General features: G+C 48.2%; 1 protein-coding gene across 6 annotated transcripts; it reads right to left on the reverse strand.

The window, feature by feature from the left end:
• Window positions 1-77: 77 nt before the first annotated feature.
• POLR3H (RNA polymerase III subunit H) lies at window positions 78-16,315 on the reverse strand. 6 transcript variants are annotated; one of them, XM_075010033.1, is made up of 8 exons: window positions 16,205-16,315; window positions 15,202-15,278; window positions 11,138-11,269; window positions 9,321-9,417; window positions 5,448-5,534; window positions 4,599-4,662; window positions 3,340-3,547; window positions 78-2,687 (listed from the first exon to the last, which is right to left on the reverse strand). In XM_075010033.1, the coding sequence occupies exons 3-8, from the start codon at window positions 11,246-11,248 to the stop codon at window positions 2,634-2,636; spliced, it is 621 nt and encodes a 206-aa protein (XP_074866134.1). In that variant the 5' UTR covers window positions 11,249-11,269; window positions 15,202-15,278; window positions 16,205-16,315; the 3' UTR covers window positions 78-2,633. The 6 variants fall into 6 exon arrangements, with proteins under 6 accessions (XP_074866134.1, XP_074866143.1, XP_074866162.1 ...); XM_075010042.1 differs by having other exon boundaries at window positions 16,240-16,293; XM_075010061.1 differs by having other exon boundaries at window positions 15,202-15,267; window positions 16,205-16,222.
• Between the last annotated feature and the right edge of the window lie 646 nt (window positions 16,316-16,961).

A 16,961-nucleotide genomic window follows, 5' to 3' on the forward strand; every position in this document is an offset into this window, starting at 1 on the left:
AGCACACACAAGGTTGAAGCCGGGCTGGAAATAAGGCTTAAAATTCTTTCACAGAAGTCTCATTGTGAGACTTGCTGTGATTCTACAGCAGCTGGTGCAGCTGACGCCAGCTGCACTGGCTGCTGGTCCTGGGACCACATGATAAGCAATCCTGTGAGCCAGCTGCATCAGCTGCTATTCAGGCAGCCCTGGGGACTGAGCAGGGGCTAGTCTTGGAAACTGCCCAAGCTGTTCAGGGAGAAGCTTGGGGAAGCATCTGAGAAGTGGTTATGGGCTGCCCTCAGTCCAGGTGCACCAGCTGCTGCTCAGGTGGCTCTAGACAGCTGGTTATGGGGACTGCTCAAGCAGCAGTAGCCCTAGAAATGGGCAGCTCTCTAGACCTGGGGGGCAGGAAGCAATCCACACCCAGTACTAGAGTGCCAGAAGTAGAGATTTAGGGTATTTTTGGTAGTCGTGGACTGTGAATTGTCAGAACGCCCCTGACTAAATCTGACCTTGGCTTTTCTGAAGTCACTTATAGCTGTAAACGGGCCTTCACTGCACCAACCTCCACTATCAAGGACAGCAGCACTCCAATTGTCAGACAGCTTTAGTCTCCCTTTACACTTGTGTATATCCTACATGCCCTAAAGGCCCACTTCTGGCTGGAACTGGTCAAATGATAGCATGCACCTGTCCTCCAACATTTCTTCCCTGGCTGAGCGCCAGAGCTGGTTATTGCCCCTTTTTCCTAGAAATAAATTAATCTATCCTACAGAAAGCTGTTACTAGTCAAAATCTTGCTGCTCAGCAATTCTACTCTATACAAACCCCACTTCCCCCCTACTCCACAGATCAAAATCATCCTGATTCCAGAGAGGGCTTTAAGAATTCACTGCTCCCTCTGACCTCCTACACCAGCTACAATCCACCAGAACCCTGACATAAATACGGGAGGCTTGTGAGGAGGAGAGCTCTTCTGTGGGATGTAGACTAGTACAGCACCTTTACCCACAGGAGACCAAAACAAGGGCCTTTGTCACTTACTCCTTTATTTACAAGCAAATCCTAACTGATTCTTTGCCCAGTGTCAATAGCTCCAGCAATGAAGTTTCACATGGCATATGTTAAGCAGAACCTGGTGGAAGCGGAGTACAGGTACACCTCCAGTGCCAGGTGGAAGACTCCTGCAAGTCCCAGGAAGCGGCAGGAACAGGGCAGCTGTGGTGCTTTCCTTCTGCCTTCCCCAAGCCTCAGCAGCAGGGATGGGGCAGCTGTTGTTCCCCTTCCCCAAGCCCTGAGGAAGCAGCAGGGATAGGGGCAGCCACCCATGCTCCCACCCCCACCACTTCTCCAGGGAAGGGGAAAGTAGGCAAACCTGTGGGCTCTCTGCACAGCTGCTGGCAGAAAATACAGGATGATTAGCAGAAGTGCCACCTATTGAAATTTTAGGCCCCTAAAAGCTCTGCTGTTTAATCATGCAGAACACGTTACCATGCTGGCTCTAGGCCCTGGAGGCTCCCACTAATTCTTTTTGTTCCCTACTTTCCTTTCAGGGCTGTCAGCAAAAGTAACATTTTTTTCCTGCCTCTTTAATGCTGCTCCCCATTAACTGGCTGCCAGAAAGTATCTGCATTAAGATGAAGTAAGTCTCCCAAGCTGCAGGAGGCTGGGTTATCTTTTCCTGAGAGACAGGAGGCTGGTTTGTGTATGGCTAATAATTTATTCATCTAGTGTTAACATCAAACTTACCACCCCCTGCTCCCCACCAGAAGGGATTGACAGCATGGCCTTATACAGCACTCTTCTCTTAAAATAATCATTTCAGCCAAGCCACTAGTAGAATTGAGCTTGTTTTGCATAAGTCCACAACCCATCCCACTGTGAGCATCTTACGTTAGCACCATAGCAGGTAGTTGCTTTCAAAAGATAGCAAAGGATTAAAAACAGCAGCTTAATTGCTTCCTAGTAAACTAATACCCTTCAATTTTTGTAGCAGGCTCTATAAAAACACCAGCTCCCTTGTTACAATGAAGTGAATGTTCCTCCACGGGCACAATTACCATCCTTGCTCAGCTCTCAAAGCCTTTCCCGTCCTTTCAGTGCCAGGGTGTACAATGGCTTGTATGGGAATGGAGCCCTTTCCCATACTTCACAGTTTCCTCATGTTGAGACAACATCTCCTTGTTTTGTGCCAAAGAAATCCAAACACTTCCACTGAAGGACACAGGCCCTTGCAACTACCGCATTACATTTCTCAAGCCAGACTGGGTGTGGTAAGAAATTACCAGCTTCCTCGGGCCAGACAACACCACCCATCTTGCCACTAAAACAGCATGCTGGCTTGAATAAAAAGCAGACTCACTTGGCATTTGACCTCAGTTTTGCTTTGACAGCCTGCCGAAGTCCCAGATGAGTACGTGGCTGCTTGGCTGACATAGCTTCTGTGCCTATAATTTGGCTTGCACAGTTCTAATGGAGGTACTTCTCCAGAGTTGCCTGCTCAACCTGTTGGGGGGGGGGGTTCGAAGACCGTAACACGGCAGCCCTGCTTTCTTGTTCCTGGCCTTGAGGGGAGGAATGCACCAGCTGTGCCCACAATCCCTGAAAGCATCCATCCCATACGTTCCATGCAGAGCCTGTTCAGACTGCTGCTAACTGTTTGTCCACCAAGAGAGGAGGCCCAGGCCAGGCTCACTGATGGATCCCTGTCCAGAGAGAAGGAGAGAGAATGAGATGAGAATTTAGACAGGTCAGAGGCCAGTGGATAGAAGTGAACATTTGCTGTGTTGGCTCAATCAACTGGGTGGGGTATTCAAAAGGAGGGGGAATACCATGACTCATCTACTGGAATTCTCCTCTTTCCTCCCTGTCTCACAATGACCTTCAGAGGTCCAGCCTCCTCCAGACCTGGTCAATACTGTTTTAGATGTTGGCCAGAGCATCACCTGAGGGCAACGTAGCTACTGGCCCAAACACAAATAGCCCCCTGCATCCCTGGGAAGGTGCAGTGTAAGTGAGCAGCGGTGCTAATTTAGAGAGTCTTGCCTCTCTGCTGGGCAGGCCTTTAAATCAGAAGTTCCTTGGGGGAAGAAATGGTTGGACACAAGGCTACTGTGCAGCACTAGGTACGCTTCTATTCCACATGCCCAAGGCAACCTCACTCCCTGTCTTCAGTCTTCCGTTTTATGCAGAGACCCCAGATACACATTTAAAAAAAACTGAGCTCAGTAACCTCCTCTTACCTTTGTCACCCTTCACTGTGCCCTCTCTAATTAGATCATAAGCTAGTTGGGGAAGGGGCACTGTCTTTAAAATGCTGCACACATCTATGGTGCTGTATGAATTATACATAGTTACCACCAGGGTGTAGGGTGCTTCCTTCTTCTGCACCTCCTCTGTGGCTCCTGAGGTAGAGGCCTCTGCAGAGCTTGGACCTGTAGGGGATGTGTCAACAAAGCTCTCATCCACTATCCGGAAACGGATCTCCTCCCCCGTGTCCATGTACAGGTCATGAGCCCCTTCTTCTGTCTCGTACTCCCACACCCAGACCTGCTCTGCTTCATCGCTGGCCAGCTCTAGAGTCAAGGCAGTAAAACAGACCACAAGACTCCAGTGACTTTCCCTTGCTCAACAGGCCCTTCTCCCTGAGAGCCATGGGGGTAGGAGGTTCTTGGTTTGAAGCCCAGGATTCACCACGATTCTAGAACCCAGGCGGGTTTCTGTTAGCTTTACAGCCACCAAAGGGTAATCGGTGCTCGTGCTTCCAAGGCATAAGCACTTCCATGGAGAAGTCACCCATGCTGTACCCAGTTGGCCAAGTGCATCACATTATGGCAGGGGAGCTAGCCACAGGGATGTTAACAATTGACCAGTAAGTCTCACCCTAAACTGAATGGGGAACAGCCCCCACCTGGCATGGGCCTGCCCCAGCCCCACTGGGGCTCCCTCAAGCTTAGCCAGGGCAGGACTGGCCCGGGAGTAACGTGGGCAGGGTCGCTGTAGCCCAGCCAGAGTAGCCCAAGGAGTGCTGCAGGCAGAGGCTCTCCAGCCTGGCCAGAGCAACTCTCCCCACCCTCCTGCGTTTAATCAGTTAACAAATTAAACAGGATTTTACAGCCCTAGTTGGCCACAGATCCAGGCAAATTACAAGACTGGAGAATGTCTAGGACAGGCATGTCCAACCCACAGGCCACATGCGGCCCTGGACAGCTAGTAATGCGGCCCCACAAGATCGTAAACTTTTAACGTTATTATGTGATTTATATACATTAACTATATTATGTATTTTATATGTGGCCCAGGCAAGCCAAAAGGTTGATGGTCTAGGATATAGACAAGAGCCCCAGCTGTTCAAGTCACTTTGCCGTTCATTTCTAGCAGATGGCAAAGTAGCCCAACAAAACTCACTTGGTGTGACCCCAAAGAGGCTAGCTGTCCAGCTCTGATAGCTGACTGCACATGACCCTGGACCAGGCCTATTATTCCAGCTGCTGCTACTGAGCCTCTTGATAGTCCAGTATGGGGCATGCAAGGTTTTAAAGGTGACAATTAAGAACTGTAGCCACTTCCCTCCTTTATTTAAAAAAGTCAACACGACAGAGGAGGTTAAAGGATACAATTTAGCTGGCTGCTGCAGGGACTCTGGAGGGATGATAATATCATCGAAGAACCCAAGAGAAACTGCAAAGCAAAGCATCAAATTAGGAAGTAAAGGCTCTTGCCATCAGTGGTGAAGTACAGGAAAGCAGCAAAACATCAACTTGACTTTTTTTTTTTTTTTTTTTGGCAGTGGGGGGGTGGGATTGGTATGAGCAGATCTAGTGCTCTACGTTCCCACTCTTCTGTTCTTTTAAGTGCTTCTCTCCCCACTTGCTGCGAGAAAATCCCTCAAAACAAGGAAGAATAGTGTCAAACGGACTATAAACTAAATGTCAAATCTACAGAGTAAAATAAAATGTCACTAACTTCAAACACAGGGAGCAATCACAGACGCTGCATCTAATCACTGAAAGGCAAGAGAAGCCTGACCGTGATGGACAGTGATAATGAATTAACCCTTTTAATTATGACTCTCAGAAGGTATGGCTAAATGAATTCCAGACCAGGCAAACATGCCACTCCCCCAGCCAGTGAGATTATCCCCCTGCACAATCTGGATCCCAGCAGTTTCAGGATGTGCATACAGGACTAAATAAAGGGGACATATGAGTCTGAGCAAAACTCTCAGGAAAGAGGGCCCACACCCTGAAGCAAACAATTTAACCAAGATTGCTCCCATGCGCATTTCAGGCTGGTTCCCGGTCAGATGGCAGTCATGTTTAGCTACTGCTGACCAAGCCAAACTATAAACGATGACTTTGGTCCAACATATAGAGACATTCAACTCTATCTCATAGCCTAGGGTGCTGGATTCAAAACAATGCCCGACAGCTAGGGCCTCCATAATATCAGAAGTTGCAATTTACCATGAACTCCATCCTGACTGCAGCCTTTAATCTCCCCGATCACAATCTCATCCAGAAAGGGACGGAACACCACATACCGGAAATGCACTGGAAATAAGCAGAGATGCCATGCCTGAGAGAGTCACCTACTTGATTCTCTCTGGGTGACAGCCATTTAAAAAAAAAAATTCTACCTCACCCCCTCCAAATCTTGTATCTGATGGTTATTTAGCAGCTTCAACCCCACACCAGTGATAACTGGAGCACAATCAAACCCCTATAACACTTAAAAAATTCTCAGCGACCATGTGGCATGTGTTACTGGTTTAAATAACCTTGTTACTGTAACACTCCCCTGCCTACTCTTTGCTCTGGGAAGTTTACATTCTAATACAGTGTTTCCCAAACTGTGTTCCACAAGCGATGGCAAAGTGTTCCACCAGTAAAACTGCATAAAGGCGGTCTCGTCCCCATTCTCAGGGGGAAAAAAAAAAGTTGGGATGTTTTATCTGTCATCCCTGCTGTATTTGTTTTGGTAATGTCTGGTCTCGTTCCTATTTGTGGAGTTGCATTTACCGTGCAATAATTAATATATTATTAGGAAATATTTTCTGTTAGTAATGTTCCTCATAGTTAGTATGATGATGTAAAAGAGATAAGTGTTCTGAACAAAGTGCCATGATGCCCAAGTGCTCCATGACCAGCAAAAGTTTGGGAACCCCTGTTCTAATACAAAAAGTAAGCAAGTGTGCCATACACTATTTCTTTCTGCCTAGTACAATAAAGCCCTGCTCCCCCATTGGGCATTACTCCACTACAAGTAAATAACACCATCAAGCTCTTATCAGCAGATCTCAGAGCACTTCCCAAAAGTCAATATCATTATTCACACTTTACAGACAGGAAAACTGAGGCATAGAGTGGCAGTGACTTGTCCAAGCAGGCCAGTGACAGAACTAAGACTAGAACCCAGGTTTCTTAAGTCGCAGGCAGTGTCTAAGCCATTTTATCACAATGCCTAAATAACCCCCTCTGCTATTGAAAAGCAACTGGCACTGAGGTGGAATGTGGTAGTTGTATGACAATGCACAGCACTGCTACATAGCAGAGACATTAGTGAAGCTCAATTTCAGATGATATTTTTGAAATTTACTTTCAAAATGGGAATCTCTCTTTAAAGTTGCATATTACTTACTTATTTTTATAAAAAGGTGTTTTTCTGCCCAGGAAGTGATGGGAGAAGTTGCTCCAAAACGGAATTAAAACCAGCCTCAATTTTCTGTGTTATCACGGAATTTCAGACAGGCTCCCACAGCAACCTTTACCAATATTTATTACTACATATGAGATCAGGGTGGCCAACCAGTTAGAGATGAAGAGCCAAATAGCAGTGCATAGAGCACAAAGAGCCACTTATGATATATGTACATTATAGATCCCCTCTGCTCCCCTCCCCGAGCCAGGCATCCCCTCCCCGTTCCCCTGCTCCAGTTTGATGCCAGCAACTCAATGGAGCCACCGCTGCCATCATGCATTTCTCCCACAAGCTTGTCCCACACCAAGCACTGGGGTGCGTGCGGAGCAGGCGCAGGCACTCCCAGCATGCAGCTCTGAGGAGCCACATTTAATAGCTCAAGAGCCATGGGTTGGCCACCCCTGTATTAGATTGTGGGAACACTACAAGTATGCTGCACACAAAGGCTACGTCTACACGAGCCTCAAACTTCAAAACGGCCATGCAAATGGCCATTTCGAAGTTTACTAATGAAGCACTGAAATGCATATTCAGCGCTTCATTAGCATGCGGGTGGCCGCGACACTTCGAAATTGACGCGCCTCGCCGCCGCGCGTCTCGTCCAGACGGGGCTCCTTTTCGAAAGAACCCCGGCTACTTCTAAGTCCCCTTATTCCCATCAGCTCATGGGAATAAGGGGACTTCGAAGTAGGCGGGGTCCTTTCGAAAAGGAGCCCCGTCTGGACGAGACGCGTGGCGGCAAGCGGCGGCAATTTTGAAGTGCCGCAGCCGCCCGCATGCTAATGAAGCGCTGAATATGCATTTCAGCGCTTCATTAGTAAACTTTGAAATGGCCATTTGCGTGGCCATTTCGAAGTCTGGGGCTGGTGTACACACGGCCAAACAGACAAATGCTTGTCCCATAGACTTTATGAATTAAAAAAGAGGAAGAGAGGGCAAAAGGGGCATAATATAGGAGCAAAGTGGCCAGGATGGGGATTATTGATTCCAATGGATATTCTTTTTGATCACCCCTGCATTAAAGCTCCTGGAGAAAAAACCCTGGCTGGTTATTCTGATGATTGACACAGCAGAACATAACCCAACTCTGCTGTTCTGTAGGGCTGATACTAACCAAATGAAGTCTTTCTCCAGCAGAATGGGGCTGGATGCTCCCCTCCCATTTTTATCTAATTAGCAGCCAGTAATTTCCACTCAGAGCACAGGAAGCTCTGTTGGAGTGTATGAACAGGTGAGCCCATTTAAAACTGCCATGAGCACAGAGAAAATGGGAACAGAGATGGACATATTATCTGGAGAGGCTAATTTCAGACAGTGCCACTTTTTTCACCACAAATACCTGAATGTCTACACCCTTTGTTACCAGTTGGGAACCCGCCCAGCTACTGGGATGCTCTGTGTTTCAGAGAGGAGCTGCGGATGCTTTCTACAACAGGTGAAATTTACCTTAAGGAGTGGCTGAGATGCAGGCAGCAGGATGGTGCTGGTGAGCAGTGCTCAGAAGCACAATTTCTACAGCTTAACACATGCCTGAGAGTCGTATACAGTTTCTACTGTAGGCTGCCCCAAAACCCAGGGACAGATATTGCAATAGTTCTCTCTGCCCAGTGGAAGGGCGCAGGTAAAGCCAGTGGCTGTTCTGAAACACAGATGAATTGACTTAACTGTTCACAGGCAAAAAGGCCTTTGTTAACACAGAAGTGAGGTTGCAGGTGCTCAACAGCCTCCTGCACACACCTTATCCTTCCAGCACAGGAGAGCTGGAGTTCTCAAAATGCAAACGGGACAGAACAAGGAAGCATGGCGCTAAGGGTAAGGACAAACCCTCAAGCATCAGAAAGCCAGGAAATCCAATTAAATGGGTACTTGCCACACAACACAACCTTCACTTTGCCCCCTTGGAGCCTCACCACGTATTGTCCCTCAGGCCAAACACGAGGGGCTTGTCTACACTACCTCCCTACTTCAAAGGGAGCTATACAGGGTGTTGGGAGTTTATTAATGAAGTGCTGTGGTGCACATGCAGCACTTCATTAAGCAAATTCCCCCCCGCGGCAACTCTGAAGTTTTAAACTTTGAAGTACCAGCTTGTGTCTAGCCGCGGCTCACCCACCAGTACTTCACAACGCCCGGAGTACTTCCAAGTACTGGTGCGTGAGCCGCGGCTAGACGCAAGCTGGTACTTCGAAGTTTAACACTTCGGAGTTGCTTGGGGGTGGGGGGGGAATTTGCTTAATAAAGTGCTGCATATGCAGCGCAGCACTTCATTAATAAACTCCCAACACCCTACTGACCATCCTCCCTTCAAAGCAGGGAGGTAGCATAGACACAGCCAAGAAGAGGGAGTGAGGCTGGATGCCTCCCTCACATTTTTGTTTATCTAGCAGCAGGTAGTTCCCACTGCAGCGATGCTGCTCAGAGCACAGAGAAGGCCTGCTGGAGTGTATGAGCAGGTGAGCCCATTTCAAGTTGCAGAGAGCACTGAGCAAATTGCTCTTGACTGGGACAAGTGATGCTCCTTCTAGGATCTCCACCTTGGCAGAATGAAGGTTTTGAGTCTTCACCCTCCCCTGCAGCCTTCCTAGTATAATCAGAGATAGTTCTGAGACACACACAACTAAGAAAAAGTAGTAGCAGACCTTTGGTGTGCGATGCGCCATCCCCAGGAAATATGTACGAGTCTTCCAGCTTTGTGATGTCATACAGACAGATGCAGAGGCCAACGTTGTACACCACCTGTTCAAAGAAAAGTCTATAAGCAATAAAGCCTTGGAACCCAGATCATAAATTCCCTCAAACCTCTGCCGCATGCCATTTTCACACAAGTTTTTAAGCAGGAAGCTCATGCAAATGGCCAACCAGATGAGTTGCCATAGGAGGAACTAAACTAGAGATCTGTTTACGTCATACCAAAGCACTGTAGAGGTGCAGGCCTCAGGCCTCATGGGGAAAAGACAGTGCACATCATCACCACTTTCTAGGGACCCCTCTGGCTTTCTTACAGGTATGGGAGGGCACGTGTTGGCCTACTCAAGACAAAGCACCTATGAACTTGGGGCAGCCTCAGCTTCCAAATTACAAATAGATTTACTACTCGCTCCGTAGAAGAAGATTACTTTCAGTGTATGAAGCATCCCAACAATGGGGCTGGCTTCTGCCATTCCTTTGGGAGATCACTCCTCAGCCTATCAGAAATCTCTTCTGATGTTCAGTTTGGGTTAGTTTTACCCTTTACTTCTGTTTACACCCCAACCCACAAAAACCATGGACAACCCTGCCAGTTGTGCTTCCCCCGCCCCCCCGTCTCTTTTGCTGTTCTTCAAAAGCTTGTAGATATCGTTTCATCTTGAGCCATCGGTGGCCAAGTGAAACGTTTAATATTTCTATATAAGTCAGTATTCACAGCCTCATCATTCCTTCTGCCCTTCTCTAACTCCCTTCAGTTTCCCATGTAGAACTGTGTGTTGCATTCTAATCATAGGCCCAGTAGTTATGTATTTCGGGGCCATGACTTCTCTGGTCTTTGGTCTGATGCCTTTCTACAGGCTGTACCAAGTCTCATCAGCTTTTTTGGTGCTTGATCACATTTCAACTGCTTACTGCACAGCAGTTAGATACTATCAACCAATGCTTCCTTTCAACACTACCAGTTTAGAGGTATTTCTTCCTCCAAGATGCAGAAGGCTCAGGCTATGTCTACACTAGACATAGAAGTTGACCACCAATATGCAATTTTAGCTATGCCAATTCATCATTATCACCATCAATCATCGGTTCATTGCCCACTGGCATCCAATGCCTCCCTCACTATTGCTTTTCATTTTTCCCTGTCCAGTGCGGAGCAGCGTAGTTTCTCTGAGTAGCTCCACACCAGTCTACTGTATCATCTACCCATTTATGCCAACTGCATAGCTAAAATCGACTTATTAGCGGTCAACTTCCATGTCTACCTACACAGAGGAAGGTCAACAGGAGCGTTTCTCCTGTCGACCTTTCTTGTTTATTCCTTGCCTCTTGTGATCAACTCAGACCCCTGAAAGCGTCGTTTTGCACGTGTGCAAAACAAAACCCCAGAAGACAGCCGTAAGTGGCTTGCTCTTCCTTGGCAGTGTGGCTCTAGCCTGCGTTTCCTATTGCTACTTTCAACTTCTCTAAGTTCCTTTGATTATTTCTCTGCTCCACCTGGCATTCTTCTCAGTTCAGTATTCCCTCCGATTATCAATATTATGCTCTCTCTCCTCCTTGTTCTATGTAATTCGAAATCACATCAGACACACCACTTTCTCCAACTCAATCTTCTTGATCATTATCTTTTGTATATGGTCCCTTCGGGAGTTTTCAATCTTGGTAATGATCTTTGTACCCAAACCATTCTGAATTTAATTTTGTGCTGCTTACTCTGTCACCCACAGCTGCACAGAAGTCTTCTTCACAAGAATAGCGCTGAAAGCTTTACCTTATTAGCTAACTTCTTATTTAGTTCTTCAGCAATGGAGTCATTGAGTTTCCTTTCAAACTGCCAGGGAGGAATCCGTACCGTATCAGTCATCTCCACTAGAACAAACATTGTAGCTTGTAGCAAGTCTCCCTGGAGAAAGAGAGCAGAGGGCCAGTGAGACCTGGTCTACATGACAAAGTTTTGCCACAATAGCAGGAAGCATGGGAGGGGATGAAAATGACACACAACTAGCTGACGTGGCTATGCTGGCAAATACCTCAGCACATGCACACCTGTGCCAAAAGCAGCATGTTTCCCTGGCATAGCTAACCTTGCTCAGGAAGGTGGCCTAGCTGTGCCAGGAGAACTCTCTATGCAGGCCAAGCTTCAGTTCTGTAGATAAACCCTAAAAGCTCAAGGCCCCTTTCAGATCAGGGTGGGCCTAGGATGCCCTAACAGTTCTTAACAGTTGGGTGAAGTGTCTGGGAAATTGCTCAGTCCCTGCACTGTAGACATGTCATGCTATGGAATGTCTATAACATCTGTCAGGCTCAATAAAACAAACAAGCGCTTCAGCTAGGCAGCAAAATGATCTTTTATATTTATTTTGCTGAAGTTCCTGCACTGTGAACCCCAAAATTTTTCCATTCAAGTCTCCAACTCAATCCCTTATAATCACACACTCTTTGGGACAATGATCACCTCGTTATTACACAGGTGTTCAGTGCCTAACAACAAGGGGTTCTAAACACAATCTCAATCCAAATACAGTAAAATTCCTTTAATCCGGCACCTGTCTCGTGCCAGATTACCAAATTTTACAGACTACTGGACACCACCACCCCACACCCAGCTGCAGCTCACACCCCCACGCTCCTCCCGCTTCATAGGGTGACCAAGCATCCCATATTTGGGCAGGACAGTCCCATATGTGGGATGCCAAAAAGGCATCCCAACTTATTTTTTGAAAGGGACGAATTGTGCCATATTTAGGCCCTTGGGTGGCGGGGGTGGGGGCAGAGCACCTGCGGATGCTGCCTTCCCAGGGCTAGGAGTGCCTGCTGCCACCACTTTCCAAGGACTCAGTCTGGGAGTGCTCACGGCTGCAGCTCACCAGGGCTGAAGCCCCACACATGAGGGGGGAAGGGTGAGCTGGGCCCATTGGAGGGTTGAGCAGTGCAGGGGAGGGGTTGAAGGTGGGTTCACCGGGGTGGGGTGCTTGGGGCATGGTTTGGAGCCCCAGGGGTTGGATCCCAGTTTGTGGGGATTAAAGGGGAGCTCCTTGCATGCAGCTGGAGCCCCCAATGGGGGAGGTGAGCTGGGGCCACAGGGGCAGGGGAGTTGGGGTGGGGTGAGCCAGCATGGGGTTTAACGGGGGCTATCAAGCGGTGCCATTCTGGGAAGCAGGGTGAAGGGGGTTTCAGCCTGTCTGGCTGCCTGCAGCTGTGGGAAGCCAGGCAGGCTGAGAGCCCAACAGCTTCACATTGCTGGGGACAACCCAAGATGTTAGTGTGGAGTTGTGCCCCCTTCTGGCTTTGAAAGGGACTCTTAAGAGAGCATGATTGGCAGGGAACTTGGGTGCTTAGCTCATCCAGAAAACAGGGTGACCATCCATCCCATTCTTAATATGCGAGTCCCTTATTTCAGCTTCTTGGAGACCATCATTTTTAAAGGGGGGAGGAAAAAACAACAACAAAATGGGCAAGTAGTTCTGTATGTTGATCTGCTATTTAAAGGGATGCCTGGGAGGCAGAGAGGGCTGGAGAACAAGTGGGGTGGGTTCTTTAAACAGCATGACGCTGCCGTTTAAGGAGCTGCCTGGGACAGCTGGGGAAGATGGTAGAGCAGACTCTTCAAACAGCAGGGAGCTAGTGTTCAAAGACATCAACTCCTGCCTCCACTGTCTGTGATGCTAGCCACAGTTGTCTCATCTTACGTTTAGTTTGTCATTTCCTTGGTCATGTGTTTGCAAGCTGTTTAGTCTCCCGCATCACTGGACACCAGTGGTACTAACCTTCCTCCCTTAGAGGGTATGATGTTCTATCCTTGTCCAAGCAAATACTATGGGAAAGAGAGGGTGGGGTGGGTAGTGCTGTTCCTCCTTCCCATTAGTTCAAAAATATAATTTCCATGGCCAGAGTAAGACCTTGAGTTCTCATGTAGTTTCTAGTACCATACACAATTATTTTTAGAGCAACCATGTCCCAGACACTACAGCATACGGCAAGTGTAGTTTTCCTTGGCTTCTACAACTCACAGAAGAGGGTATGTTCTATGCTGCTTTACTGTATCTATTCTTGCTCCTTCTTGCTCATCTTATTTCATAGCTTGTCCTCTGAACCTTGACACTTTGCCTATGTGTTTTGTTTCTCTCTTTGGTTTCCTTTTCTTGATTGTTTTCTGCTTTCGTAAATGGCAAATGATCTTCCTGCATTTCTCTACCTAGTGTTTTCCCCGGAGTTCTACAGTGCACCATTGTGTATATTTTCATTTTAATTCAGATGTCTGAAATTCTAATCAATAAACCAAAAAATATGGCAGAAGACACAGCAGCTTGTACAAGGGTACTTAATTCATGACTAAAGGCCCCTTGGCATGACCACAACACAAATTACAAACAGTCGCAGAAGGGCAGCTGTGTTAGTCTGTAGCTTAAAAACAAAATAAAAAAAAAACCCACACAACAAGCAGTCCTGATGAACTGGGCATTAGCCAAGAAAGTTTAATACCTAATAAATAAAACTGTACATCTTTAAAGTGCTACAGGACTGCTTGTTTTTGTGAATTTACAAGCAGATGTAATTACATTGACTTTCCTGAAACATTGCAGCAGGCAAAGGGTAAGTAACATCTCATGCACACGTGTATGGATCACCATGTCAATAAAGGGACAGCTGGGGCGAGTTCTTTAAACAGAGCCTGTGCACTGGGCAGTCTACATGCTGTCCTTGGCATGTACTGTTACCTGCAGCATCTTGGAAAAATCCAGGGGGCATCTCATGGTTTCCCAGCAGCAGTACCCCAGAGCAGATGGCTCTCAGCTCCCTTGCCGCAGTAAGTAAGGTAGGTAACTGGCCCCAGGGCTTCCCCACCACACATCTGATTCTGACTCTTATCCTTCCACACACATACCCCAGCTTCCTGCCCTAACCTGCACACTCCCAGACCTAACTCCTGCAGCTCACCCATACACACATACCCAGGCCCACCCCCCAACACACATCCAGCTCCCTGCCCTGGCTCCTGTAGCTCCCTCTCACATTACCAACCCACACTTTGGAAGACCGCAAGATGAAGACAAGACAGGCACTTCTAAAGAGCAGTAACCACTGAACTGTAAGCATATATTTTTTATTTTTTCCCATTTTTGTTATAGAGCGGTGTGTCCTTTTAATGGGTGCTCAATCAGCAAAGTTATTTTGAACATTTGTACTGTATAGTTCTTCTGACTGATGGCCGTTCAACTCCCTTAAATCTGAGCATTTTTACCCGGTGTCCCATACGTGGCATAGGGAAATACAATCACCCTATTTTCGCACCACTACACTACCTGCCTAAAGGAATGATTAGGCCACAGTCAGAAGGAAATCAAAGATGCCATTTGGCAATTACCACATAAGAGCCATGTTCAATTATGGGTTGAGGGGAAAGAAAAGGCATTCATTCATGCAGTCTAAGAAGCAACTGCTTGAACCCACACTACCTAAACCTTCCCCACTGAAAATAATATCCCCCATATATAGGAACAAAGAATGGAAAATCACATGGTTTTTTAAAAGTGAGTTGGTAATAGGTATTAAGATGATGGGCACATTACAAATCCCTAAATTAGATACTGCAGATAATACAAACTGATCCTTAATTACAATAAGCCAGATGCTCATGTACCCCAGTGTTCTGTAGTTAATACTTCTGGGCTTTCTACCACATCTGTGGAAATGCCAATCATTTATAATACTCAGAGGCTAGTGCCAACCAATCTATGCCCCTTCTCTTCCATCCTACCACCACTGAAAGCTTAAATACAGCCCCAACCAGCAGGGGGTGGGGGTGGACCAAACACTTCAAATTTCTTTACTGACCTCAGCAGTTAGAATGCTATATTATTTTCTCCTGCTTCCAGCTGAGGTCCCGTAACGATATTTCTTCTAATGTTCAACTTACCAGAAGAAAGAAAAGAAGGATGTATTTTATTTTAAGATTTTCCTGCTGCACCCAATAATTCAAACCTGACACCACAGGAAAGGGACATGCACAAAAAAATGAGCAGGATGGGAGAAAAATCAGGAAAAGCATTTTGTGTTGGTATCAGACAGGTAGCCCTGTTAGTCTGTACCTTCAAGAATAACAAGAAGTCCTGTGGCACCTTATAGACTAACAGGCATTTTGGAAAATAAGCTTTAGTTACTTTTGGAGTAGTAAACATGCACGGGTGGCCCACGCTGCGGACAGACATCACTGGGCTGAGGGGGACCCTAGTAGAGGCAGGGCGAGACTAGGAGCTACCGCCCCCAGTCAGCCCTTCAGCGTCCCTGCCCGCTGGCCCCAGGGCTCCTGCGGCAATTGAAAGGGACTAGAAGCAGCAGCCGTGCCAAGGGCGCTGGGGCAGCTGCCCCGCCTCGGCCCCTCAGCGGCCCGGAGCGCCCTGAGCGGAGCCCCAAATCTGACGTGCTCCTCGTCGAGGTATTTGACTGTTCCCGGGCACGTGACGCGCCTACCACCCCCCCCGGCCAGCGCCTGGAGCCCGGCCACAGACAAGTGACACTCGGCCCCGGGAGGGAGCGGATCCCGCAGGGTTTGAGCCCGGGCACAGCTTCGAACTGCCCCTAGGCCGCGCCGGGCAAGGCCCAGCCCCTCCACGGGGCCCAGCGCACGCCCGGACCGAGCGGCCCCACGGGGCCCGGACTGCAGCGGGGAGCGGCGCCAACGGCCGGGGCCGGACCACGACGCGGCCCCGAAATAACCCATCACGTGACGAAGCACACCCCGGGAGCGAACGGGCCCGCGGGTGCCCCCCCAGCACAGTTGGACTCTGTCATGCCGCAGCGCATGGCGGGACACACCATCAGCTGCCGGAGGACCAACCTGGCTGGCTCTTAAGCAGCTGCCCTGAGGCCCACCTGGGTACCCCGCGCGTGGCCACAGCACCGCCGGCAAATCAGCCCGCGCCGCAGCGGCCTCCCAGCTACTGGCCAGGTGACTTCCGGTTGCTGGGCCAATCCCCTTTCAGGGGCGGGTCGGAGGAGGTGATTGACATACGGGATCGATGAGGTGACCTGGGGCAGGGCCTGGTTCTGCGGAGCGGGCGGGGGAGGGTGAGGGTGAGGGTGAGGTGCCACCTTCTTGCTTTTGTAACAGAGAGAAAGCGGTGCTGGTCTATACACTATCAAAACAAAAAATCAGTAACGTAGCACTTTAAAGACTAACAAAAGTTATTAGGTGATGAGCTTTCGTGGGACAGACCCACTTCTTCAGACCCTAGCCATACCAGAACAGACCCTAGCCATACCAGAGCAGACCCTAGCCATACCAGAGCAGATCCTAGCCATACCAGAGCAGACCCTAGCCATACCAGAGCAGATCCTAGCCATACCAGAGCAGATCATAGCCATACCAGAGCAGACCCAATATGTAAGGCAAAACCAAAAACAGTAATCAAGGTTGACAAATCAGAAAAATTATCAAGGTGAGCAAATCAGAGAGCGGGGGGCGGGGGGGGAGGGAGTCAAGAATTAGATTAAGCCAAGTATGCAAAAGAGCACCTATAATGTCGCGGAAAATTTGCATCCAGGTTCAAACCACGTGTTCATGTATCGAATTTGAATATAAAAGAGACTTCAGC

Source organism: Carettochelys insculpta, chromosome 1 (assembly GCF_033958435.1).
Source record: "Carettochelys insculpta isolate YL-2023 chromosome 1, ASM3395843v1, whole genome shotgun sequence".
NCBI classification, from domain to species: domain Eukaryota; kingdom Metazoa; phylum Chordata; order Testudines; family Carettochelyidae; genus Carettochelys; species Carettochelys insculpta.

Bases quoted from the DNA above. Each gene is read 5' to 3' on its own strand.
- POLR3H (XM_075010033.1), bottom strand. From the start codon at position 11,248: ATGTTTGTTCTAGTGGAGATGACTGATACGGTACGGATTCCTCCCTGG. The intron at 9,418-11,137 runs GTAAAGCTTTCA...TTCTTTGAACAG, and splicing joins ATAAGAAGTTAGCTAATAAG to GTGGTGTACAACGTTGGCCT. The intron at 3,548-4,598 runs GTATCCTTTAAC...AGAGCTGGCCAG, and splicing joins CTGCAGCAGCCAGCTAAATT to CGATGAAGCAGAGCAGGTCT.